Genomic DNA, 24918 nt, shown 5'->3' on the forward strand with positions numbered 1-24918 from the left:
TAATAACGTTAATAACATTCTTATAAAATATACAGATAATAAGCAGTAATGATATAATATATTAATAGAAGACTATAATTGCGCAGAGAAATGAGAAGATAATATTCTTACTATAGATAAGTGCAGAACTAGTTACAGCAATAAGAAAGATATAGAGGCTAATAAGAGAGAGGCAAGATGCCTAATATAATATAAGAGCAAAAGCTAACAGATAATAGGAAGAGACTAGAGTGCAACTATGCGAATTATTAAGAGAAATACACGATATATTGCTTAGAGAGTTTCGTAGAGCTAATAACTTTATAGAAAGTATAACACATAATAACGATAAGCAAGTATAGTTTTAGAATAAAGAGAAAGATTAGAGTATTGTAACAGATAGCATATAGGACGAGTTTGCTATATTAGCAGAGAAATATATAATAAATAATTGCATTATATACGCCTTAGCGCTAATAAAAGACAAATAGGAATTAGAGCTAGAAGACTGCAACGCTCTAGTAGAAAGATATAAAGAAGAGATAAACTGCTCTAACCTATATAGTACTATATAATAGTTAAATAGATAATATAGGGTAAATTAGCAATTAATAGCTATATAATTGTGTTTCTAAAATATATTAAGTCTACTATAGTTCCTAGAGTAATAATACTGTCTTATATAGTTGCTAACTGTGCAGAACTAGCTTGCACGTAGTTGCAGATACGAGACTCTATCTCTAATAGCACTAGATTACAGACAGAGTAAGCCTAATAGCTATAGCTATATTTGCATAGAGGACTTAGACTGCTTATAAAATATGCGTAACTGACGTAGTCTACCTCTTCTGCTCTTTACAGAGTATACAGAATGTTTAGTATGCTAAGTCTAACGACTAAGCACAGTTAAGCAATATAGCTACATAGTGCTAAATAGTAGAGGACAGTAACTAGACTATTCTGACGTTAACCTAACGTTAGAAAAAAGTAACTAGGGCGACTTTATTAAATCGTCATATCTGTCGAATCGACGGCGAATTGCGGCGACACTACTGACCAGACACTTTTCACTTTTCCTGACGTGACAGACTAACAAAAATGCAAAATATAGGAATCCGGGCGACTATTCTAGCGGAGCCCGAGGAGAACCTCAGATTCTACCATTGATTGGGTCGGGGAATTCCTATGACAGATTCTTGAACGGATTGATATCTATCCTCTCACCCAAAACAAACCGTACTCCTCAAGAAACATTGTGTTTGTCGTTCACGCAGGTCTCGCGATGAAGATTTTAATATGGATCTGATGAACAGATGTTTACCTTCATTGCACTTCATGTGTCTACATAAATGAAAACGGACTCCAAGAACGTGTTCCATTTGGTATATCTCCCAAACGCCTCTGATGCACGAGGTACACTCAGTACACAGTCAAAGAGCTGACCGCTCCATTCTTCAACACCTCAAACACCATGCCCGGAAATCCAAACAGCTCAACATTGCCCACATCTGCCGCTCCATCGACCATACCACTTCCAGGATTCGCAAACCTGCTCTTCTTGCTCAAGCCCTCATCCCATCCGCCCAGAAGCTCGCAGCTACTGCCCGGGCTATCACCCCAACCCCTATTAAGAGCCATACCTCTTTGCTGAAGTCGCTCTTGCTCCTCGTTGTCGTAGTGCGGCTTGAAAACCTCTTTTAGCCTACCCGATATGTCGCCGAACAGCATCTCCGAACTGAGCGCCTCGCGATACATGGTCGAGGGCACATGCTCTAGCGTCCACCTACTCCTCCTGTGGCGGTTGAATTGGTACGAACCCGGTACGTTGCCATGGAAGATGATTTTAGTAACGGTCAAGTGGTTCAGAGGCTGTGCGCTGAGCTCGCCTTCTTCACGTACATCTGATTCTTTTCGCTCGGCGGTCGGTGATGGCGGGGATATTTGAGTGGGTTGCGAGATCAAGAGGTCGAAGCCGTGTTGATAGTAGTTGTAGAAATGTTCCGCGGCAGCTACTTCTCGCTCTTGTGCTTCAAGCGCTGCTTCATCGTCATCTTCCCAGTCGTCGCCTGGATCAGAACCGATGGCTGAGCCACGATCTGAGTCGAGCATGTCATCTGAGGTCAGACCTGGTGACATATCGGAAGCGTCGCTCGTTCTTCGGTCTTTGTGTATTGATAGGCGATGGTCATTCTTGCGATAAATGGAGTCTGGCGCCCCTAGCTCCATGGTTAAATCTTGTGGTGTTGTCTCACTTAATATAATCCAGAACGCAGGGCCGAACCGCCTCACGACCTCGATACGTCCTTCGCCATGTATCTTGATCGTTTCAACCTCATCCGGTCCTCCTTCGCGACCTTTACCTGCTAGAGCTAATGATCTTGGATTCGCTGGTATCGCTGTGAAGAGTGTTCCGCGGGCCTTCTGCCACGATTCGCCATGAAATACTGCCATGGAAGTTGCAGGACCAGTGGCGGTCGAGGACAGAAGACTGATGAAATCTTTCTTGTCTGAATATGCCGAATGTTGTACTGGGAAGTTGAATGCTACCCCAGGATACGATAGATTGTATGTGCCTCTCGCATTCGGGTCCTTTGACTTGGGTGGGATGTACTCTCCACCATATGTCGGTCCAAGTAGCTTGTCATAGACGTGTCTAAAGCGTGGCCCCGATGATCCTGCCGCCAGCAGATTCTGACCTTCTGCAGGCTTGTGGACCTCGATATCCTTGTACACCAGTCTGGCCTTTGCAAAATCCAGCACTTCTATCAGCCGTAACCGCTGGTCTGGGCCATCGAATTGTAACCGCAGGCCGTTATCGGGCAGCACCAGCTGTATTGGAGACGAGATCGGGTGTTGGTCATCGTGGTAGAGATGGAACCGCGGGAAAGCCTTGACTTCTGCCTTGATGGTTGTCAATACTTCGTGGAGGGAGCAGCCGAGAGCTGTTCGGTGTCAGCGAGAGCCCTGGACGCGGAAACTATTCGCATACTCATGAAGCCGACGCTTCGCCCTGGCTGTAGCTGCATACTTCCCTCCTCCATATTTGTGGTGTTCAAAGTAGTCGTGTATGAGTTGCAGAATCTAGTTGATAGTCTAATCACAAACGGCGGCCCTGGCTTGAGTGCAGGTGACCTAGTGCTTTGTCCACGTGGACACCATAGCCAAAGTTGCCCAGGTATGTCCCTGGTAAGAAGCCACTACCACACAAGCGAGCAGTTCGCAGAATACGGTCTCCAATGTAAAAAGAAAAGGTGCAAGTGTCTTATCGAACTTGACTGCACATGGAGGGGTCGTGGGGTGCGGACGGGGCACGGCAGACACCGGTCTTCAAGCAGTGTGTAAGTTATCTGGTTGTCGACAGCTAAAGCTGCAGGTGTTACAAACGAGTCTATTGAGCCACAGCAGTGCTCAGGTGTTCGGCCATGTCTAGATGGCTCGCGTCATGGTGTTGTGGAGGGCTGCTCATGATGGTGGGGCCCGAGCTCCCAGCTGCAGCTTCCTAGGATAATCCCTGCATCTCTTAGCGCGTAAACAATGATCCCACTGTTGTTGTGGACCATCAACACAGAACGCCAAACGACATAGATACTAACAGCAGGTTCACTTACCACGGCATACACATAATCTGTCATGTCTGGTCTCCCACGGCCAGGACCGCCGCAGGTCAAGCGAACAACCTCCACGATGCGCCCACCCGCGTCGCGACCAAATTTGATGTCGCGCGGCCGCTCTGCTACGCCTGCACTCAACGATGGACGCTCATCGCGAGCAGAATCCGTAGCCTCGACTTCGCGAGCACCGCGGTCTTCCCCACTGAAACGGAAAGAGCGCGAATACGAAGACACGGTGGAAGAGACGAACATCAATGTCGTTGTTCGATGCCGAGGCCGAAATGATCGCGAGGTGCGCGAGAACAGCGGCGTCGTTGTCTCGACAAACGGCATCAAAGGCACGACTGTCGAGCTCTCCATGGGCGCCAACGCGCTCAGCAACAAGCAATACCAATTCGACAAGGTCTTCTCTCCAGCCGCCGACCAGAACATGATCTTTGACGAGGTTGTCTCACCTATTCTTGACGAGGTATGTGTTTGCTTGGTGATGTGCGCGAAGGGAGACTCACCAGATTGATAGGTCTTGAATGGCTTCAACTGTACCATTTTCGCCTATGGCCAAACTGGTACTGGCAAGACATACACCATGACTGGTGACATCTCCGACATCCTGCCACCGCCAGACGCGGCTGGTATCATTCCTCGTGTTCTGCACGCCCTCTTTGATCGCCTCGAAGCCGCCGAAACCGAAAGCTCAGTCAAGTGCTCATTCATCGAACTTTACAACGAAGAATTGCGCGACTTGTTTTCGACCGACGACACAGTCAAGCTGAAGATTTTCGAAGACAACAGCAAGAAGGGCCACAGCACCACCCTAGTTCAGGGTATGGAGGAGTGCCATTTGAACACTGCCGCACATGGTATCGAAATGCTTCGCGATGGAAGTTACAAGCGCCAGGTTGCCGCGACAAAGTGCAATGACCTCAGTTCTCGAAGTCATACCGTGTTCACCATCATGGTATATACCAAGCGCGTGACAGAGGACGGACAGGAATATCTCAGTGCTGGAAAGCTCAACCTCGTCGATCTCGCAGGAAGTGAGAACATTCAACGCAGCGGTGCCGAGAACAAGCGCGCAGCAGAGGCTGGATTGATCAACAAGTCGTTGCTCACACTTGGCCGCGTTATCAACGCGCTGGTAGAGCGCAGCTCCCACATCCCATACAGAGAGTCGAAGCTCACGCGCTTACTTCAAGATTCGCTTGGAGGCCGAACCAAGACCTGCATTATTGCTACTTTGTCGCCAGCAAAGAGCAACCTCGAGGAGACGATTTCCACACTAGACTACGCCTTCCGAGCCAAGAATATTCGCAACAAGCCCCAAGTGAACCAGGCCATCAACAAAAAGACTTTGCTGAAAGAGTTTACTTACGAGATCGAGAAGCTGAAAAGCGAACTGATTGCAACACGACAGCGGAACGGTGTCTACCTAACCCAGGAGAACTACGAGGAGATCACCACCATCAGCGAATCGAGACGCATTCTTAGCGAGGAACAGCGCGACAAGCTCGAGACCATGGAACTTAACCTTCGAAACAAGGTCGAAGATCTGTTCAAGCTTACCACTAGCTTCCAGACTTTGAAGAAAGACAACGAGCAGACACAAATGGCTTTGGAGGGCACGAAAGGCATTCTCGAGAAGACCGAGATTGTGCTAGAGCACACACGCCAGAACCTCACCGAAGAGACGGAGCTACGGAAAGCGCACCAGAAGACTGAGAGTGAGCTTGCAGATATTGGACAAGACATGATCTCGACGCTCGGCAAAACCACTTCGGATATCGATGGACTACGATCGAAGATCCGCCGCAAATCCGAGCTCCAGTCTCAGAACAGGCGGAATTGGACCTCGTCGCAGACCACCGTCCTGGACACAACGCGCCTCGTCGAGGATCGTATCGAAGAGTTCCAGCAGCAACAAGAGCAGTTGATGGCTTCGCTGTCTGACCGAATGCAAGACTTCGTCAGGGACGAGCTTGCGAAACTAGGAGCCTCGCAATCATTCTTACAAGAAAAGATGGAAGCATACCAGGTGTCCGAACAAGAGGTCAACGAGCAGACAACGAAGTCTCGCGATGACATGAACGAAGTCCTTGAAGAAATCAAAACTCTGAGGGAGGACGTAAAGCTGAAAATCGGAGCTGGTCTCGACGAGCTATCCGCTGCAGCGGAGACCATTTCCGCAAGCATCATCACTGAGCTAGAGGCCTTCCACACGCAAGTTCATTCATCATATGCGTCTTTAGGTCGCGACTTCAAAACAACCTTCGATGATCTTGTCAAGGATTTGAATGAGCAACAAGCTGAGAATGAGCGCCTTCACCAGCAAGTCCTGGATGCGAACGCGGCGCTAGTGAAAGCCAACAAGTCCTCTCAGGGACAGATCACGCACATCATGGACGAGGAGAAGAAAAGATCCGCAGAGGAACGCCAACGACTGCTGTCCCAGATAACCGCACTTGTGAGCGCTACTGCTGATGCGCAGGAGATGAGACTCAGCGAGAAGCTGTTTGGCGTGAGCGAGGAGATTGGTGCAGCTAACACAGCGTTCGAGGCCAAGCAAGAAACATACACAGAGGGCATCCATGCTTGGTCAAGCAAGTCTCAAGACATTCTGGCCGGTGTATCCAAGTCCAGAGATGCCGTCAAGACTAAGATCAAATCAGATTTTGCAGCGGCAACCCAGCACTCGACATCGATCAAGGACACCACGACCTCAGTCCATGCAAGCACTGTACAGACCGTTCAGGCACAGATGGAGCACTTGGATACGCAGCTTCAGTCTCTCGACGACATCGTTTCCCAAATTCGCGAACAGAACAACACTCATCACACTGCCCATACAGCCTCGCTTGCCTCACTGTCCTCCACTGTACAGGCATCGTACTCCAGTATCGGCGAGCACCTGTCATCATCCTTCGAACGCGTCCAGTCGCTGGAAGCCGATGTTTCAGCGCAAGCTGGCACACTCAAGGACACTTTGCCTACTCTTGGTGCAGATGCTGACATTCGCGCGCCTCTCCACCAGCTTCGCGACAATATCGGCTCACAGAATCTGATCGAGTACAACCCAACCGGCGAGACACCTCAGCGAGTCTCCTACCAGATTCCTTCCAACCTACCGCGAACTGAAGCCCACGAGAATCTCCTTGCCCGCCTCCGCGACCGCCCTGATACCTCCGACACGAGCTCCTCCCGCAGTCCATCCAAACAGCCCGTCTTCAACGACGCGACGAACGCCCTCGCATCACCGTCCGACATGTTCAAACTCAGCACTACCGCGAAGCCAAACTTTGCTCGCTCCGTTAGTGCGACCTCCCACGCACACACTATCACATTTGGTGCTGGATCGTCACTGCGTGAACTGGATCCTAACGTTGTTGCGCAGGAGTCTCACACCCAACCTCTCCCTCTCGTCTCCCAGTCCTCCGATAGCTTCGTCATGGCAGCCCCGCCGAGTAAGAAGCAGCGAGGTAACCCGGACGATGGGAGCAAGCTGCCAATGAAGAAGATGCGCAAGACGGTGGCGGGTATCGCGGACAGGGAAAACTTGAGCATTACGAACTTTGCAAACAGTGTTGGGCCAGGAGTTGCGGGTCAACGGAGGCTGCGAAGTCACGGGTCTAGTTAAAGTGTTGGAAAAACATTGTGTGAGAACTGTCACTATTGGGAGGTTTCATGATTTGTTTTCTGAGACTTTCACATGTATAAACGACAACTTTGCATTGCGTTGGGCGTCTGGCGCAAACCATCAAACGGGTCTGTGTACTTGGCACGACACGGATCAGGAACAGGCCTGTTTTTTTCACTTCCTTCACTGGATACATAACCGGCGTAATATCAAATTCGATAATACCTTTTTCTCACGACCAATATCCTTGATCCAGCGAGTGGCTCTTGCTTGAGTGCCCAATCCCGTGCTCGGACATGCGGTACTATTGTCCTGGCCCTCCGTTATGCAAGAGCACAGTTGAGTGCACCTAACCCTTGCTGTCGGGCCCTGTAATACCGAGCATGGGAGGTGAGCCGGTAGGCTGGGATACCCGTTGTTAATGTATGCGCATGTGCGTTGTTCGACATTGGTACCGTGGGGTTGGGCTTTTGCTTTTGCTCCTTCCTGTTGCTGATGTGCTAGCGAATGGAGGGATTGGGATTGCATTTGTCTAACGGCCCTGAATGAGCCTCCCTTCGGGCATGCGGGCGGGCGGGCGGGAACAGGGCTCACAGCGCTTGCGGGATATGATTGCGCATGGTCTTGATGGGTGGGTGGTAAAGCTACATGTCGTCACACTCTTTTCTCATGCTGTCACACATTGGTAGAGCTTGATGGAGCGTCTATGCCAAAAGGCATGTTCTGAGCGGCGTACGTGCATACGCATGTTCGAAAATTCCGGTCAGTCCTGAAACCTCACATTTGTATCCTCAACGCGTCCGGAGATTACGTTCGTCCAACAACGCGTTTTTGCCTTGTCTCTTGTGCGTTGGTCGCGGCACAGCGGGACGTACCCGATGCTGTGCGACGTTGCCTCGCTGCTAATGGAAGTTGCCGCGGACTGCAGTAACAAGTTACACATTCGCAAGTGGCGGTGACTTAACATGCCTCCGGGCTCGGCTTCCTGTCCTATCACAGTTGCGTGCGGGACGCGGCTTGTGGGTTCTTTCGGCGTCGGAGCTGGACCGCGGTCGTGGTCGACCCGGGCTTGGTGTTATACTGTCGACTACAACATATATGATGGAGGGCTGCAGGGGTTCGCTGGAGAAATTGGTTGGCTACGTTGCTGGGACGGAAGTGACTTGGAAGAATTTTCCTTCAGGATTGTCCCTTGTAAACCCGGTCTGGGCCTCTTGTTGTCCTCCTGCACTTACCTCTCTGTGGCCGGTCAGAGGCGTTGGAATCGAACGAGAGTTGGGCTCAGGGCAACGAAATTATGCGGTGTGTTTCTGAAACTGGGCTGACATATGAGCATGCCTGATGACGACGGAGTGTGGCTCCGTAAACTTGGTTCGCCGTTGGAATGTCGGCTCGGGTACCCGCATTGAGGTGACATCATGTAATGGACGAATAGGTGGGAGGTAAGAAAAGTCTTGACCGCTTGTTTCAAGAGAAATAATGCTTTGTGTGTATAGCTGGTAGGCGCAAATGACAGGGGGCAGTTCAGCAATTGTCATGGATGACATCTGATCAAACGACATAACACAGACTTTGATGTCGAACATCAGTGCTCGCTCATAGGGTGGGAGCAGGACAGGGGAACAGAAGGACTTAGGGGTGTACGCTGATTTGGGCGTTGATATGTGTCATGTGCATCAGATGAAATTCCGAGACTGCGGATTTGGATCTCGCTACCGAAGCAACGGGAGCTCAACTTGGACCACGAATAATTTATGGTAGTGTGTATGTTGTACTTCTCCTCGAAGCCGGAGCTCAGCTGTCGGCCCGCCGGAATCAGTCGAGCGCTACGAGAGTGAAGCCGACTATGCATGTGTAATGCAAGTGACGAGTCTAAGGAGGTCGATCACCCTGAGATCAAAGCCATCGGCGACTTGACCACGCCGCCCTAGTTGCGTGACACTGCATGTCATCGATAGTATCGCCGACTAGAATGCAGTTGTGCCGAAACTAGTGAAGTTTGGAATCCTTCGAAGAATTGCTTTTTTCTACGTCTCTGCTGCCGCCAGATGCACAGAAGGCGAGCGGAAGCATTTATCCGTCGCTAATCATTGACGGGTGAAGAACAGGTGGTTGTGAAAATCTCCGGCCACTCGTAGACTGATCGGTCTCGATCTCTGTATGCATGATTCGATGAACGTGATGAGGGTGCATATTCGGAACTGTGTCAAGATCACGCAGCAAGCGTGCTATGATAGCGCATCCTGAAAAAAGGAAAGCCCAAAGTTTGCAAAGCAAATGGAATGAGGCTTCAATTGTATCGGAATACAGCAGCAATGAAGACTTCGATGCTGCTTTACTCGGACGATAACCAATTCTTGCATGCTTCAGTGGTACCACTAGAATGCTTTCTGACTGATTACGAAAGGGCGAGAATACGCGTGTATCTACCTCGCATTAGCCAGAAGAAAGAATATTCGTAATATTCCAGGACCTCAGGGCCGCAGCCCGCTTCACTTTGCAGCCCAATCTCGTACCTGAGGACCTCAAGTGGGACGTGAGACGGGTTGCCACGATCTCCTGACTATAGCTGATCTCCTCCGAGGATCGTGGGTCTTCAGCAGCCTGAGTCCAGGACCAAGATGCGCCCAGCCTATACGGCGTCAATCATAGCTGCACGGCGTCTCTAGGCTCATCCAAAGGCCGCGGTGGGCATATTTCGCCTAGGGTAACTCAATCATTGGTGAATGAGGACAAATGGCTATACAGAATCCATCTCAGTTGCCCTTCTGCGTTGGCATCAACTGTACGGGTCAAATGAAGAAATGATACAAGGAACATGCTGGGTGTCGTGAGATGGAGAAGGAAGGCTGTGGCTAGTGGAAAGCTAGTCCCACGTAATCATTAGCGTCCCCACACTAACTCGATTCTTCAGAATGCGCGATCACGATGTGCGCTAGCGGGAGCGGGATCAAGTGCACAACTCCCACGGAATTGGTTCGGCTCGTTCCACGGCAATGTTGGCTGGCGTCCGACACGGGTCACTGCCGCGGCGCAGGGAAGTGCAGGTTTCTCGTCAGGCCACGGGTCGCCACCGACATCCAAATACCGTCATGTTGAGTTTCCTACGATGTCGACGTACTGGTCACACAAAAAGCAATTTGATTGAGCAGTTGGCTCAGGCCTGTCGCATATCCGAAACCAACGGTACTCTTGGAAGAGTGAGGCCTTCTCATTGCGTCGATTGAAACCCTACTTACCACGTACGAGCAGCTGAAAGGCATCGGGCGTTGGGAGTGATGTAGGGTTGGCAATCTGGTCCTGAGTGTACCAAGTCGCTGACGGGAAAGGATGGGTTCTGGCTGTCCCCAAGCGTTTCGGGAGGCTGTGTCGCGCAAGTCCCTTGTCACAGGCTGGACAGATTATCCGAATTTGTATCACAGGATTACTGTAGGCACGTGTGCCGACATGTTGAGATGAAAAAAACATCGTGAACGTGCAGTGCCTAGCTTAAGAGCTCTCGTAGACTTTATTGATGCCTTACTCGAGTCATTCAGCAACATGAACACTAATTGTTCTCCTCGTAGCGGCTTTAGCTCAAAGAACATGTGTCTTCTCCTACTAAATCTACATCTCCATAGGAGTTGCCAATATCCTAACGTGAAACGCCTCCCGATTGACAATAAGAATGTGAAATATAGCACCCTGCTTCTCCATGGTTGTTACCGAGTACATTTGATGCCAGTCGCGCTTTGCTGACGTCACCCTCGCATGCATCGACGATTGAACCAGGTTGCCGCACCACATCCACTTGCACATGCTGGCACGCTGAAGCCAAGTGTCGTCAAACCTTGAATGTCTGACATAGGTCTAGACTTGGGACGCACTGACTTGGTGGAAGGGAGGTTGTCGAAAATCGTGATAGCAAGGAACGCATCATGATATTAATAGGGGTGCATTATGCGTAATGATACCGATGGGTCGTTGTTTCGTGATCGAAAGGTGCAGCCGTCAACTCTGAGCTGGCCAGACACCGTCTGGCGCTCAGATGATCTGACGTTGCAGCTCGGCCTCAAGTTTTTTGAACGTGAAATCTCTTGGAGTCGAGGTCAGGAAAGTCGGCAAGTCCTCTATCGAGCATTTCGAACGTGTCGGTATAGGCTTTCGAGGGAACGGATTCTGGGTTGACAAAAAGGGATGCAGCATCGATGCGAACAGGCTTCGGTAAGGTCCGGCCCCTTCGATCTTCAACGAAGTAATCCTCCTCTTTCATCATGTGCGGGTTCTGTACTGATAAGACATCTCTTTCGGAGAACCTCTCCGCCAGTATCTTCCGAAGAACTCTTTCAACCTGCTCATCACTTGGTCTCTGCATAGCTTGCTGATCCTCCAACCTCATGACGCGCTCGTGCAATGCGCGGAAGCATAGCTCTGTACGATGCATGAATTCGCGACTTAGGTATGTTAGACATGCTTTCTGTAGGAGTTCCAGAGGGATGCTTACTACCACAAGGCAATGCGATCGAAAGATTCATTGATCTTCTGCAAATGGAAAGTGAAAGACATCGGTATAATATCAAGCAGGTATATTTTGAAGAAGTAGTCAAGTCGTAGATTGTGGAGGTACTGAGAAGGATTGGGTCGATACTTATCTTGGTGCACGGGATTGCATACCGGTAAAATGTTCCGGAGCCGAGACGTGAGCTCCCTAACCAACACGAAAAGGCACAAGAGAACAACGAGTCCGTGTGTGGGTCGAAGTCTGCGCAAGTTGCAAGGCCTACGTCGCGCAGGTGGGTAAAGCGATGCAGGGAATGCTGCTCGGCGGTATGAATTGAGCTCGCTGGCTGATCGAGCATGAAACGTTGGATGGCAGCCAAACAGCATGAGAGCATGATTGGACGGTAAGGTACAGCATGCGCAAATGCAGGTCTCCTGTAGTGTCTGCTTGTGGAAGGATTTTATTTGGTGGCTTGGGTATATTACAAGCAGTATCCGGAAGGATCACGTCGTGCAGCACAGACTCACAGGGTAACGGGGATCGCTTTGGGTACATGACGGCCTAGAACGCACGTCAGTAGTACACTCGCCTTATGCCTTGAAACAACGGGGAACTGTGCCACGAATGGGCTGTTCTTGTCGAGGTGATCGACAGTGTGTAGTGGGTACACAAAGTGCGTGCTCTGTAGGGGGCAAGTTCCAGAAAAGAGAGAGGCGCAGGCGACAGCACGAGCCGAACGGAACGTAGGCGCGGAAGCGGCTAGTTTCCCACAGTCGGTGAATCATGCGTTAGGAGATAGGAAAATATGAATGACTTCTCACAGGGCGGCCCGGAGCTTCCCTAGCCGGAGCCGAGCAGCGCTAGTCCGCCTACTTTCCACTGCACCGTCCACTGCAATGCTGCCGCATCGAGGCTCCAACCACTTTTTCGGGACTATCATTTCTACCACCATGTTCTGCAATTTCTCGCCTAAAGTGGTTACTCAAGGAAGCACCGGGCTTCCTATCGGCCTTCGGGAGACCTCCCCATACGTCTTCCGCAATACATGCTACATTAGCATGCAGTCTCATCGGTGAACTTCATGCAGCCTCTCGGCCGACTTTCGACAAACTTGAACGTCTGTTCCTGAACCGTGAACGTGCTAGTATAAGCACATTGTCATGCAGCCTTTCGATCAGCACCTTGCGTGGGCTTAGGCCGACTTTAGATGCGAAGACAGATGTTGTGCAGGACTAACTACCGCCAGATGTCGTCAAGCACTTGATTGCTGGCAAATATAATTCTCCTGGCTCAGGTGCACTCCATTGTAGGCATACCAACACCTTAAATTATTGGCCCGCTCATGGAAACGGTCTCTCTGCCCCAGACGTATAATGCGCTAGGACGTAGGCCTTGAACAATGGGACCAGAGAAAGCAGATTCCTAGATACCTCTATCACTAAAGTAGCGCCAATATGCCTCGGTTTCGGTTGCGCAATCGTGGGTTTCCACACAGTTCATCAAACTCGTCGTATGGAACCTACTGAGAATGCCGTCTTCTCGTTATCGACTTGGTTAATCGAGAGATCGGCCTTCATGGCAGCGAAAAGCTGGCCGTGGTCGCAATATAGGTCCAGGCCCTAACCGTTGCACCCCATGATCTACAGACCCCAGCGAGGCGTTTTCTGCATATACAGGCTAAGCGAACTACGAGCTTCGGGTCCTTATTTTATGGCTATGATATGAGGGTCAGTACGCAAGAGCGGATTGAACCTCTCCGTCATAGCAGAAGAATAGCGTACAAAAGGAATGTGGGCACCGAGACGCTCCACGGTAGTGCCGTTCAATGACTGACATGTCAGCTCAGGGCTCGTGTGATCAATAGCAATCCGCAATTGATCACGTTCTTGATGCGGGTCTTTGCTGGCGAATGGTCGCATTGCCAACTCTGTTCGTCCAGGTGACAGATCAGCCTTGACAGATGACGAGGTGGATCTACAGATACAGGCTCTTCTCCGAACGCCACTATCTAATTCAGGGCGAGCAGCTCGCAGCATCTTGCATAAAAAATAGGATGACCAAGATTCCGACATAGTTAAACCTCAGGTTCGGGCGGGCATTATTCAGTCATGATGCAAAACGCTGCGAGGGTCTGTGGCCCATCATCGAAGCGGTCAGCTTGCGCCACGAGCGCCTCGCCAAATTTCCTGTATCGGCGACTCGTGAGAACGATACCCTGAGTCCAGAGCCTTGCTTCTCCACTCAACATAGCACTTGCTTGGCAACGGAACGTGTTCCTGGTGGTGCATATGCGGCACGGTGTCTTGGACCTCCATAATCAGGGGGATCCATTCCAGTCCCAACTGTTCGCCTTCAACATGTCGTCCTACCACTAATGATCGCGACATGCTTGAGGTAGTAACATCTTCTGAGCTTACTGCTACGGCCGGTGTTCTCCATTATCTTCGTCACGCCAAGGATTATGTGCTTTGGCTCATGCGTTTCACGCCCGACGCTACAAGGTTGATGTGAGACCAAAATTCAACGGTACCTAAATCAGTGAGCAGATCTTTGCGGGGAGAGCTTCACGATAAGACTGATTGAGTGCTCAAAGACTCGCATTTTCGGTTGCCAGGTACGATTTTCGGCGATTTGCACGTCGACGATCACTGGCTTACGCACAGTCCTCACTTTCTGACGAGGTGGCTGGGCACCGGGCACCGGCTGTATACCTACAAACTCAAAGTTTCGCCCTCCTGTAGTGACATATCAGTCTTGCTGGGAAGGGACATTAAAGTCTCTGGCGTCTAATTGTTCGCTCGCGAGGTTGTCAAGTCTTTGCATGTCTACAAGGTTGTCTTTCCTTAGAGCTGTGGATGATCCAACGCTATTCCCAACACCGTAATCATCGAATCGTAGTCAGAAGCGCAGTCTGATGGATTGTGAATCCAAACTCTTCGTGCGCTCACCGATCAGAAAACCTCTCGACTCAATTCTGAGGACCCTTGTTTTATGCTAGCAGCTGATCAGCAGCAGTTGGAAAAGGTACCACATCCCCGGGCCTGTACAGGCGCGTGGGTCTCTGTCAAAAGTGGCGCCATTTCTTTGGAAAAGCGTGGGCTCTATCCTTTCATGCAACGAGTCCCACACCTTTCTCGGAAGTCATCCAGATCCAGAGGGTGAGGATCGGACCCTGCAGCAATCCGCTGCGCTCCCCACGCGCCCAATGCCTTCCTTCAATGACCCGGCGTGGATGGATTCATATTTCCATACTTGCACGACAAGCTAAATCAGGTACGGGGTGCAGATCACCTGTGTCGTGCTTACACTTCACATTTGATCACTATCGAATGCTCCTTGCCGAGAGGGCACTTCATTTTTCTTCTTCTCAACTCTCATCACTCCGCAGTCATACGATCGATGGCATACCTATGCTGAATCATGCTCTGGAGCCGGGTACAGCACCCGAGTAGCGAGTCAGTGACCTATGAAGCAAGACGCTAAGTAAAAGAACACATCAGTCTCAACACAATAAGGATTGTGAGAGGTAAGTCATTCGGTTACAATCTCCTTCATCGCCAATGGCGGGCTCGTCCGCGACTACCGCCAGTGAAGCACTAGTCGTTACTTTTTGCACTATAATTGGATCATGCGTAGTATCCATTCACCTGCCGTATATGCGTGCCGGAAAGATTCCTCCGGCAGCACTCAACGGCCCATGGACCGTCTCCGCGACTCCGACCTCCGACCTCGCCCCGGATCAATCTGAATCGGCGATGAACGGAAATAAGCAGTGCTGGTGGATAACTCCACGCTGATAGTGCGTACGTGTGAGAAGAATTTGGCGAGTAAAAGCAGGTGCGAGTCGAGAAAAGGGTTGACGAGGTTCAAATGTATGCCACAGTCTGCGGAGAAGCTACACATAGTGACTTGTACCTACACTGAAATACCCCTAATACCTACTTGAACAGCTCTATTGCATCCAAGATGACATTGGGAGCCAAGAAGCCCCCACCAGACGAACCACTAAGACAGCTAATGGTGATGGAATTACTTCCGCTGACAAGCTTACCCGCTGGGATGTCATAATTGTAAACTTCGCCAAAGCCCCTGTAGGCGCCACGGGTCAACCCTCGAGAATCAATCTTGCTTGGCGCAGCCGGATTAGCAGGGCTGTATCCATTTACCACCACTGCCGGCCGACATCCCGCAAACGCTAGCGTGGTACCAACACGCAAGGTAGCAGCCGCAGTATGCGTGCCAGTAAACTTGATTGTGAGTGGGTTGTTGTCCTTGACGATCGCCATGGGCACGTCGTTGAGTGTGCTGGAACCGACGGTGTACGTAAGGGGACCCCAGGATGCCATGCGCGAATCAGTGGGATGCATGCGAAGTTGCTTATCTGCGTTCCTGAAGCCTGTCGGCTGGCCATCCCATTCGCCAATTCTCCAGATTGATGTCTTGGTCTCGGTGTCGGCGGCGATGTTGGCGGTTGTTGCCTTTCCTGCACTGACAGTGACGCTGGAGGCTTTGACTTTGAATTCGCCTCGGTAGAGGACCTGTGTGTACGTTCCAGGCTTCATAGCAGGCGAAGCGAAGTTTCCAGCGCTGTCAGCATACGCCCAGTATTGGGCTGCGTCATTGTACCAGTGGAGAACCTTTTGGAAATTGGACCCAATGCCGGTCGCTGTTCCGGTGACTGTACCGCGAGCTGAGGGAGCGACATAGCCGGTTATGCCGAGGTCTTTGAAAAAGGTCGTGTCCAATTTGTTGCCACCTTCTGGGATACCGGAGCGTGTGAATGCCAGGCCATAGGGGCCGTGAAGGCCCATGCGAAACTTCTCAGTCTGAACATGCCCGGAGTTCATGTAGAAGGTAAGTGATGTGTAGTCTCCATTGTTGTTGGTGTTGATGTCACGGAAGAAGGGACCACCTGACGAGCCTTCGTAGGAGTACGAGTTCATGAGCATGCATGCATGAACTGCACCACTGTTGACACAGTGCTACTTTTATTAGCCCAGGTCAGATTGAAAGAGAAGGACCATACCCTGGTGTCATCGATGAAGCGCTCGCTGCTGTAGAACTTCGATCGTGTCTGACCGTTGACCACGAAAACATCCGAACCCTCAATGGTCGAACTTGATCCACCAGTCGTCGATACCAAGTCGTATGGGTACTGGTCCGGAAGTATCTTGTTGTTCAGACGAGCAAGGAATCGCAATTCGCCGATAGAAGGTTCAGCAGTAGTGTACGTAGCCATCCAGATGGTCGGGTCGCCGCTCCTCACAACCATATAATGCGTCAAGGTGGACGTGGTACAAGTTACCTTAACATACTGGTTGCTAATGATCTCATACTTCACAGTCGCAGAGCCTAGGCCAGAACCGATATGCGTAAAGGTCGATGGGTATTGTAGCTCTTCGCTGCGGTACTTGATGGACCTGACGTCGCAGCTCTTGGAATTAACCTGGAAGATGAGCGGGTTGGCTGAGCCGGCATCGATAGTGATCGTGTCTCCACTCTGAGAGGCGCCGAAAGCTTTGCCACATCGTCAGCCACACATCTAAAGTCACTTGTTCCGCCACACTTACCAGCGAGCGCCGAAGACGAGAACGCGGCCACAGCCAGGAGAGGGCTTTTGATCAACATGATTAGGTGTGACCAGCGGGAGTCGCAAAAGATTTGCCTGTAGGCTCAACGGCCATCTTAAAGAAAATAGTTCCCGAAGGTGTAGCGCCTTCGTAAATTGGACTAATCTATACCCAGGGACATATAGCGGGAACGAGGCTCGAAAAAGTATCTCGGCGACATCTCCACCGAAACAAATCTCATTTCCGCGACTGGAGTCGTCTTGAGCCACATCTGATATCGATCGCCGAGCTTTTTACAGCACCTGATGGCGGGGAATCAGCGGATGTGGAAGGTAATTTTCGGCCTGTGCTGCATGCTTGTCTGCTTCATGGACTGCGCGCAGTGCTACCTAGGTATCTTGTGATTCCCTGGGTAAAAGCTTCGCGCAGAACACGTGGATCGGAATCTGGGGTACGTTGAACAACTCTAGTGGCGGAAGTAATTATCCGATGGAACAAGCACTTTATGTTTCTTGGCAGGGCTAGATGAGGAAAGTGCATCGGCCTTCTTGTACTTGACGGCTTCGACATGTGTTTCGGATTCGATGAAAGGCGCAGAAGGCTGACTGTTTAGTGTAATACTAACTAACGTAGAAAGTGCTGTCACTCAGCACTAGCCGTGGAGACTGATTCGAAGAAAACAGACACGACAGAGATGAGGACAGGCGATGGTAGAATATGCTAACTGAGGACTAAAAGCGGTCATAGTTCTTCTTCGCCGCTCGTTTATTTATTCGTCGCCGGTCGGACACTCATTCTTGTATAAGGAATTGACCTCAACTTCTCGGGTCCACAGCGCCCAAGGTCTTGCGACTGTGCCTTGAAGCGACTCCCATGTGTCTGCGCACTCCCTGTCGCTCAGGTACTTCAAATCGCCTTCAGTATTTGCCTTTGCAGACTTGATGCTGCCACCGCCCTGAACGTCAACTTTCCCTTCGATCTTGTGACTAAAGTGTGTATTGTGAATCGCCAGTGCAGTCGTCTGCGTCTTGGCCGCTTCTGCGGTGTATATCGATTGATATACGGCCTCTTCAATGCCACGAGCTACAGTCGTAAATCCGTGTCCCTGTAGAAGGACAACCGCATGATCAGGTTCGAGGGGTTGTTCCCCTTGGGAACCACCCACTTGTGCTGGGAGTGCCGATCGGACTTTTGAGAATATGAAGCCGGCACTTGTGGCAGGCTTGAACGTTGAAGCTAGCGACGCGCCGAGGGTCGAGTCGCGGACGAGGAAGTCATGCTTGCTGCCAGACGGGTAGTGTTTTGAAGCATCCCACACTGGCACGTCTTTGCCTAGAACACGCGAATATCAGCTCTGTATGTGAAATCTTCATGCACCAGACAGCATACCTAGGAAGCCGGCCATGTGGATTGTACTCCTGAGCGGCACTCCGCTGACAGTATATGGCAACACATCGCTAGAATGCGAGTGAACCACTGCGTTGACCGTGGGGAAACGCTTGTAGATCTCGCTGTGGATGTGGCGCTCCAGATATCCAGGCTTCGCGTTCTTCTCCACTGCCTCAGCAGAATCCACCTTGTACTCGACCAAGTCTTCCGCAGAGCTCACAAGAGCCGGAGGCATATTACAGGGCATCCAGAAAGTCGAAGAATTGTCTGGGCTGCGGACAGAGACGTGTCCATACGCATCGAAGACGCCATGGTGGTGCAGGATGTGGGAGGCCGTGACCAGGCCGCTGAACAGGTCCTCAAGGCCAACCTTTTCGCGTTTGGGGAAGTATCCTGCAGACATTCTGGGGTTGGGGATGTGATGACAGCATGGTTGGATGCATTTGCACTTATGTATAGTGGTGTTTCCTGCTGTTTGTCTCCGATGACGTGCGCTGAACGCGTGCGCGGGGAGGAACGCGGCACGGAGATGGTTCGGATCTACTTTAGTAGCATCAACTTTCTCAACACCACGTCGTGCATAAACCACAAACTTCCCTCAGGTGTTCATTGAGAGGAGTAATAGACCACCGAACGGCAAGAGCAAGATTGATGAGAATCGGCCAGAGTTGTGCGTATACCAACATTGAACACGCTCATCGTTTGATCCAACTTTGACAGACTTACAGGCTAGGAAATCAAAATGCAAGTTGATTGATAACTACAGACCGCATTATCGAGCGCTGACTAAAATCGTGATGGTGAGGTTGAAGGCCGTCAAATTCATCGTGGATGACCCACTAGCATTTACAGGATACCTGCAACTCACTTTAAAACCTAATCTCGAAATTCCTCTTCTTCGCAGCCTCTTCACTCTTGTTCTTGCTTAGTCCGAGTAGATCAATCGCGTGAAGACTGCCCCACAGGAATCGTTGATTACTCTTGGCCAGATCGGGTGAGAGACCAAAATAGTCAGTGCCGAGTGGTAGGACTTCGAGAGGCTGAACGTCGATCATACACACGGGCATCCAGTTCGCACTCATGGCCTCGCACTTATGCAACTCAATATTTCGGGTGGTTCAGTGCGTAGCCTGGCATGGTTTGCTGCAGTTCCGTAGCAAACGGCACTTGAAGCAAACGAAACGGGCGGTGTGGTTTGTACGCGGAACATTGGGGTCGACGCTTGCGCATAGAGGTGAGTGCAGGGAGTTAAGACATAACATGGTCAGGTGCTCTGCTTGGGCAATGCAGACGAGAGTTTGTCGACCGTTAGAAGTAAAGGCATACTGGGAACGGCCATATGTGTGACGTGCGGATCTAGCATTCACTCTAGAAAAGTACCTAGCGATTAGTCATTGCACTTCGACAACTTTCCACCAGCCGTTGGACAAGTTATCGCATTTACACCGCTCGAGCTCAAGCCTTGCCCCATTCCCCGAGGCCCGACGCGTCCACAGTCATGTCATTTCCACACGGCATTGCCCCCACCGGGAGCTCGATCACACAAGCACGACCAGGGAGCAGCATAATATCGGCCGATCATTCCAGAATGATCTTCGTGTCTTATGGTACCGATACCCTACATGCTGTCAAAAAGCACGGTAACAAAACCCATTCACCCCGAATCGTCCCCGAGTTGACAGTGGTAGACTCGACCTCCAACGAGCCTTCGTCACTGGACTTGCCGCCTCGCGCATGGAGAAAGGTCTACGAGAAGTTGCGCCCAAGTCTAGCAAAGAAGCGTAGAGCCCATGAATTCAACGCGGTCATGAAACGAGAAATCACCAACCCGATTGGTTACGATCCTGAAGAGGCAGCATGGCGCAGGGAAATGGCAGCAATTGAAGGAGAAGAAAAGGAAACGGCCGCCTGGCGTAGGAAACTCGCCGCGCTGGACAGAGAAGAAAAAGAGGAATTTTCGTTGCAAGACGCCTTGGACTACTTACAACCGCGGGAGGAAGATGATGACAAAGAAGATGACAAAGAGGAGGAGGAGGAGGAAGAGTTACCTATCCCGACATTCTTGCTAAAGAAAGAAAAGGTCGTGAAAGTGGTGCCCCAAAGCGAGCTGAGGTTGTTTAGGCCGGGAATGATATAAAATTGATTTGAGGGCATCAAGCCATCAGAAACTTGCGAGGACCATGATGAGCAGGATTGAGTGGTCCTTCATTTCACAAAGACCTTTGGAACCTTTGACGTAGAGTTGTGACATTTATTGGCTAACATGAAGTAAAACACTTATGAATACAACATCCTCACACAGTTCATTAAGGTTAACTTCAATGTCCATAAATTCGCCGTGAACAAATTGCCATGTGTCGTTGCAAGCGCACGATACGTTTATCTCTGCGTGAGTTCAATTTGTGCTCGATGGTCATTGAATAATAATGTGCCGCCATTCCGCCTTCACTGCGTTTGTTGAACGCTTGTCGAGAGCGCAAAATTTGCCCCCTTCAACCTCCTCCGATCTACCAAAACTTCGCGGAGTCTACACCACCATAATATTTACCTACAGTCCTTACCATACGGCAGCCTCTTACTGACCCCGTTATCATGGCAATCGCCCTTGATGTTGGCTCTGAGTCGGCGTCAACACAAGCGCGCGCAGCAAGAGTTTCGACGGCAACGGAGGATAATTGTGCGACGCACGGAGACGAACAGCGAGCGCTACTCAGTAGGCGTGTATCACGCCAATGATCCGCATATGAAACTAATTAAGCTCAAGACGCGGGTGCATCAGCACTCGGAGACCTACCACTCACCACGCCCAAGAAAATCTCACACAAGCTCAGAGCATGGCGAAAGCTTGTCGAGGCGGTACATCCTAGTCGGTGCAAGGTACGCAGAGCGCGAGAATCCGATGCGATCATGCGCGAAATGATGGAGAGCCCAGTTGGCGACAACAAGGAATGGGAAAATGGTTATTCGACGGAAGGCATGCTTCGAGAAGAGGAAGAGTATTGCTCTGCAACGGATACGACTTTATCTCTAGAGGATGAGTTGGAATATGTGCAGCCGCAGGAAGCAGATGAAGAGATTACGGCGCTACTGTCTATACCAACATTCTTGGTGACGCAAAAGAAAGATGAGGCAAGGATTACAATTGCAGACGAGGTCGGAGTATTTCGGTCAGGAGCCATGTGGAACGGAGAGAGCAGATATGGAAAGAAAGAGAAAGAGGTGGTAAGGATGACAGCTAGGGATGAGATTGGATTGTTTGGGGCTGGAGCTATGTGGAACGGAAAGAGCAGGCGCGGAAAGAAAGAAGGTTGGCCGCCAACTTGATATGGAGCTGGGACAGTCCCTCTTGTTATAACAAGTACCATAGCTAGCTATACTTGAGAGAAAATGGAACACCACTTCTTAGCTATTCTTAGGCAATCGGAAATCTTGCTGGATGGACCTGGTTACAAACCCCACCTTGGCCTGTTCCATCGTACAGATGCAGTTGAAGGACACAGTCTTGCAGAGATACAACAAACTATTGTCTTGAGGCCACAAAGACGTAGCTAGAAGCTCCTTGTGTCTTGGTTGTTGCGCGCACTTGGGGGCTTACCACACAGGCCTTCAATGATCCAGCATGCGGTCGCATATTCTAGCCTCTCTAGACTGCATACCTTTACAGCACACTCGTAGGCTACACAAAATAATTCCTCTGATCTTGGTTGATCTGAATATACTTGGAGAAAGCTCAGAACCCTGAAACAGTACGGACAGCGATCGATTTGTATCACTGAACATGCGAAATCGGTACATGAAGAATGACACGGGTTTCGATTGGCGTCTGGTCGACCCCAACTACTCCAGTCCCGAGCACTTGCATGAAACAGGTGTATCACAAGGTCGTGAGAACGTCCATTTGTGTGGAGACTTTCACGAACTCCAGCAAGAAATGCAGCAGGCGACTTTTGTTTGCTATGCCAAACGGAAATTACGCAGAGACAATGCCACAATTTAAATCTCTCAACAACCACAAGTCCGCGCGTCACCCGAGCTCATCAACTGGTCTCCATTACACAGATTTTCCCTCAGCAATCGCCATTGCCCGGACTCATGCCTGGCAGTCTCCGAAACTCGAAGCTACTATCCCATCAAACGACCTTGAGCGTCAAAACTAAGTCCTGGAACTCATTGTTGCTATTAGCAACATCGAAAATGTGTGCGACTCGAAAGGTCTGGGTTTCAAAACACGCTGATGTATACCAAACACCGGACTATCCCAATACGCATCTACAGCTGCCAAAGAGATGATAGCATGGGAGACTTTGGCGCTCGCAGAAGGATTGCACCGCACGGGGCTGTCGGCCCTGGTGTCGTTTGACAAGAAGTTCTGGACGAAAGCCGCCCAAACGCAAACATGGAAGTTCGCTGAGCGCATGGAGGGAAGGTAGTCAAATTGCTCGCGCGATAGAAGTTGCGATGCGGGGATTTATTCACTGGCGGTGGTTTGCAGGCTATCGTTGCGGCGCCAGAAGCGTTACTGAAGAGCACGCGAGTTAATGTGGCACATAACGATAAGTAACAACAAATCTTGCAGGCTGGGCATGCGGCAGAGAACACACATTCTTGATTACTTTATAGTGAATCTTGGTCTCCAGACTCTGACTGAGTATTGTGAAAGTTCTTGTGACCGAGAGATTAGTGGCTACTGCTAGTCCAGATGTTGCGCTGGTGGATACGTTCGATACACATGTCTTCCCCATACATGCTTCAGCAGCGACTCTTCCTCAAAAACCTTGGAGCAGCAGACAAAACCAGATTGTGCATGACTGTGAAGACTCCACATATGTTTCTGATAAAAGTGATAGGAGAAAGTATTGAAACACATATATGCCATCTTTGTGTCAGAAGGACAGACGTTACAGTAGTGATAGTGACGTAAACGGCGTGTTTTTCCTGATTGAATAGACATGATTCTGACGCGAGTGAAGTCGCTGATGAAATCAATATCATTTTCAGTACTGACATCACCAGAAGAAATTTTGTGAAGGCGACCTAGTATGGCATGTTCCCAATGATCTGCGTATTCCACGACAGCGATCCGGCTATACCATATGAAGCACTGTTTGCAATGAATGTCGGTCTCGAGAGCATTCTCCGCTGGCGTCTGGCAGCCTGGACATATAATACCAGCACAACCAGAGTCTATCGGTCTCTGTTTGTGGAACAAAATGCTCATTTGTACTCTTTGAACAGGTAGAAACGCGCGCTCCCACGATTGGGACCTCTCCAAATTTCTACCAGTTCTTCCATCTTGTAGCTCGTACTGTTTGTGGATGACCTTTTGGTGACCCTGTCTACCACAGAACCGAATTTCAAGGATGGAGTCGAAAGCTTCCCAGGACGTTATGAATTGCAGATGAACAGGTGCTTTGCGTCCTATAGCATCTTCGAGAATGAAGGGTTCATCGATGAGCCCGTGTTCGACGTGACTTGGCAGAGGGGTCTGTTGGCGCCTGACGGCTTGATATGTAGCAAAATTGACAGCGACGGACCTGTATAATAGCAATTTCAACTCGGATCCAAGCTGTCGGAGCCAGTCCATTTTAAGTGCGTCCGCTATCTTATAAAGCATGACATTGCCAGTTTTGATGCTTTCATTGACGTTCTCGATGCGGTCCAAAACGTCCTTCAATTGCGCGCGCTGAATTGAATTCGCTGCTTGATAGCGCTGGTCCGCCTCCTCCAATTTTACTTTGGTCTCCGTTCTAAGGATGCTAGATAAAGTGCTTATTGGATTAGCACACGTAAGAAACTCGCCCGGCGTACTTACATGTTTGCAGCACCCAAAAGCATTTGGAGACTTTCGCTAATTCCAGCAACCTCGACACGGAATTTTTTAAGCGCCTCTTTTTCGGCCAATCGCCATCGTAATTTCATGGTAGCTTCATGTAACACTTCCGGTTTTGCTGTCTCTGTCAGAGTGCCCTGGTAGCGACGTGTCCGCTGTAGGAAGGCGTCAACCAAGGCTTCGCATCTCGTGAATGCCTGTTTTGCTGTTTCGCAAAGGCTTTGCAGCTCGGGTGTCGCCCCATCGCCATGCTCTTCTATAATGCAAGCGATCTCAAACAGAACTTTTTCCAGTATCGATAGTTCCTGAACCGCGGAGAGGTACTCCGCCTTGGAGCCACGAGCCTTGTCAAGTGCATCAACCAGACCTTTCACCAGGTGACAAACCGAAATTATGTCGCCAACGGCGCCGAAAGTAACCGGCATGAT

General features: G+C 50.3%; 10 protein-coding genes across 10 annotated transcripts; 3 read left to right on the plus strand and 7 right to left on the minus strand.

Moving 5' to 3' along the window:
- Window positions 1–1398: 1398 nt before the first annotated feature.
- On the minus strand, window positions 1399–3020 carry SNOG_00410 (hypothetical protein; the record flags this gene model as incomplete). The annotated part of the gene is made up of 3 exons (XM_001791044.1): window positions 1399–2105; window positions 2232–2921; window positions 2969–3020. 3 exons carry the CDS (start codon window positions 3018–3020, stop codon window positions 1399–1401), a joined length of 1449 nt encoding a protein of 482 aa, XP_001791096.1.
- Window positions 3021–3663: 643 nt separating this feature from the next.
- On the plus strand, window positions 3664–7221 carry SNOG_00411 (hypothetical protein; the record flags this gene model as incomplete). Its single annotated transcript, XM_001791045.1, has 2 exons — window positions 3664–4059; window positions 4111–7221. 2 exons carry the CDS (start codon window positions 3664–3666, stop codon window positions 7219–7221), a joined length of 3507 nt encoding a protein of 1168 aa, XP_001791097.1.
- A 3606-nt stretch (window positions 7222–10827) lies between these two features.
- On the minus strand, window positions 10828–11137 carry SNOG_00412 (hypothetical protein; the record flags this gene model as incomplete). Its single annotated transcript, XM_001791046.1, has 2 exons — window positions 10828–11059; window positions 11088–11137. The coding sequence occupies 2 exons, from the start codon at window positions 11135–11137 to the stop codon at window positions 10828–10830; spliced, it is 282 nt and encodes a 93-aa protein (XP_001791098.1).
- A 135-nt stretch (window positions 11138–11272) lies between these two features.
- On the minus strand, window positions 11273–11766 carry SNOG_00413 (hypothetical protein; the record flags this gene model as incomplete). Its single annotated transcript, XM_001791047.1, has 2 exons — window positions 11273–11654; window positions 11705–11766. 2 exons carry the CDS (start codon window positions 11764–11766, stop codon window positions 11273–11275), a joined length of 444 nt encoding a protein of 147 aa, XP_001791099.1.
- A 3873-nt stretch (window positions 11767–15639) lies between these two features.
- On the minus strand, window positions 15640–17329 carry SNOG_00414 (hypothetical protein; the record flags this gene model as incomplete). Its single annotated transcript, XM_001791048.1, has 3 exons — window positions 15640–16661; window positions 16688–17218; window positions 17272–17329. The coding sequence occupies 3 exons, from the start codon at window positions 17327–17329 to the stop codon at window positions 15640–15642; spliced, it is 1611 nt and encodes a 536-aa protein (XP_001791100.1).
- Window positions 17330–17737: 408 nt separating this feature from the next.
- Window positions 17738–18016, minus strand: SNOG_00415 (hypothetical protein; the record flags this gene model as incomplete). Its single annotated transcript, XM_001791049.1, has 2 exons — window positions 17738–17876; window positions 17997–18016. 2 exons carry the CDS (start codon window positions 18014–18016, stop codon window positions 17738–17740), a joined length of 159 nt encoding a protein of 52 aa, XP_001791101.1.
- Window positions 18017–18040: 24 nt separating this feature from the next.
- On the minus strand, window positions 18041–19063 carry SNOG_00416 (hypothetical protein; the record flags this gene model as incomplete). Its single annotated transcript, XM_001791050.1, has 2 exons — window positions 18041–18603; window positions 18661–19063. The coding sequence occupies 2 exons, from the start codon at window positions 19061–19063 to the stop codon at window positions 18041–18043; spliced, it is 966 nt and encodes a 321-aa protein (XP_001791102.1).
- Window positions 19064–20248: 1185 nt separating this feature from the next.
- On the plus strand, window positions 20249–20797 carry SNOG_00417 (hypothetical protein; the record flags this gene model as incomplete). The annotated part of the gene is made up of 1 exon (XM_001791051.1): window positions 20249–20797. One exon carries the CDS (start codon window positions 20249–20251, stop codon window positions 20795–20797), a length of 549 nt encoding a protein of 182 aa, XP_001791103.1.
- A 455-nt stretch (window positions 20798–21252) lies between these two features.
- On the plus strand, window positions 21253–21984 carry SNOG_00418 (hypothetical protein; the record flags this gene model as incomplete). Its single annotated transcript, XM_001791052.1, has 2 exons — window positions 21253–21373; window positions 21419–21984. 2 exons carry the CDS (start codon window positions 21253–21255, stop codon window positions 21982–21984), a joined length of 687 nt encoding a protein of 228 aa, XP_001791104.1.
- A 1710-nt stretch (window positions 21985–23694) lies between these two features.
- On the minus strand, window positions 23695–24915 carry SNOG_00419 (hypothetical protein; the record flags this gene model as incomplete). The annotated part of the gene is made up of 3 exons (XM_001791053.1): window positions 23695–23744; window positions 23941–24407; window positions 24473–24915. The coding sequence occupies 3 exons, from the start codon at window positions 24913–24915 to the stop codon at window positions 23695–23697; spliced, it is 960 nt and encodes a 319-aa protein (XP_001791105.1).
- Window positions 24916–24918: the final 3 nt, after the last annotated feature.

This window comes from Parastagonospora nodorum (genome assembly GCF_000146915.1).
Source record: "Parastagonospora nodorum SN15 chromosome Unknown scaffold_1, whole genome shotgun sequence".
Taxonomy (NCBI): Eukaryota; Fungi; Ascomycota; class Dothideomycetes; order Pleosporales; family Phaeosphaeriaceae; genus Parastagonospora; species Parastagonospora nodorum.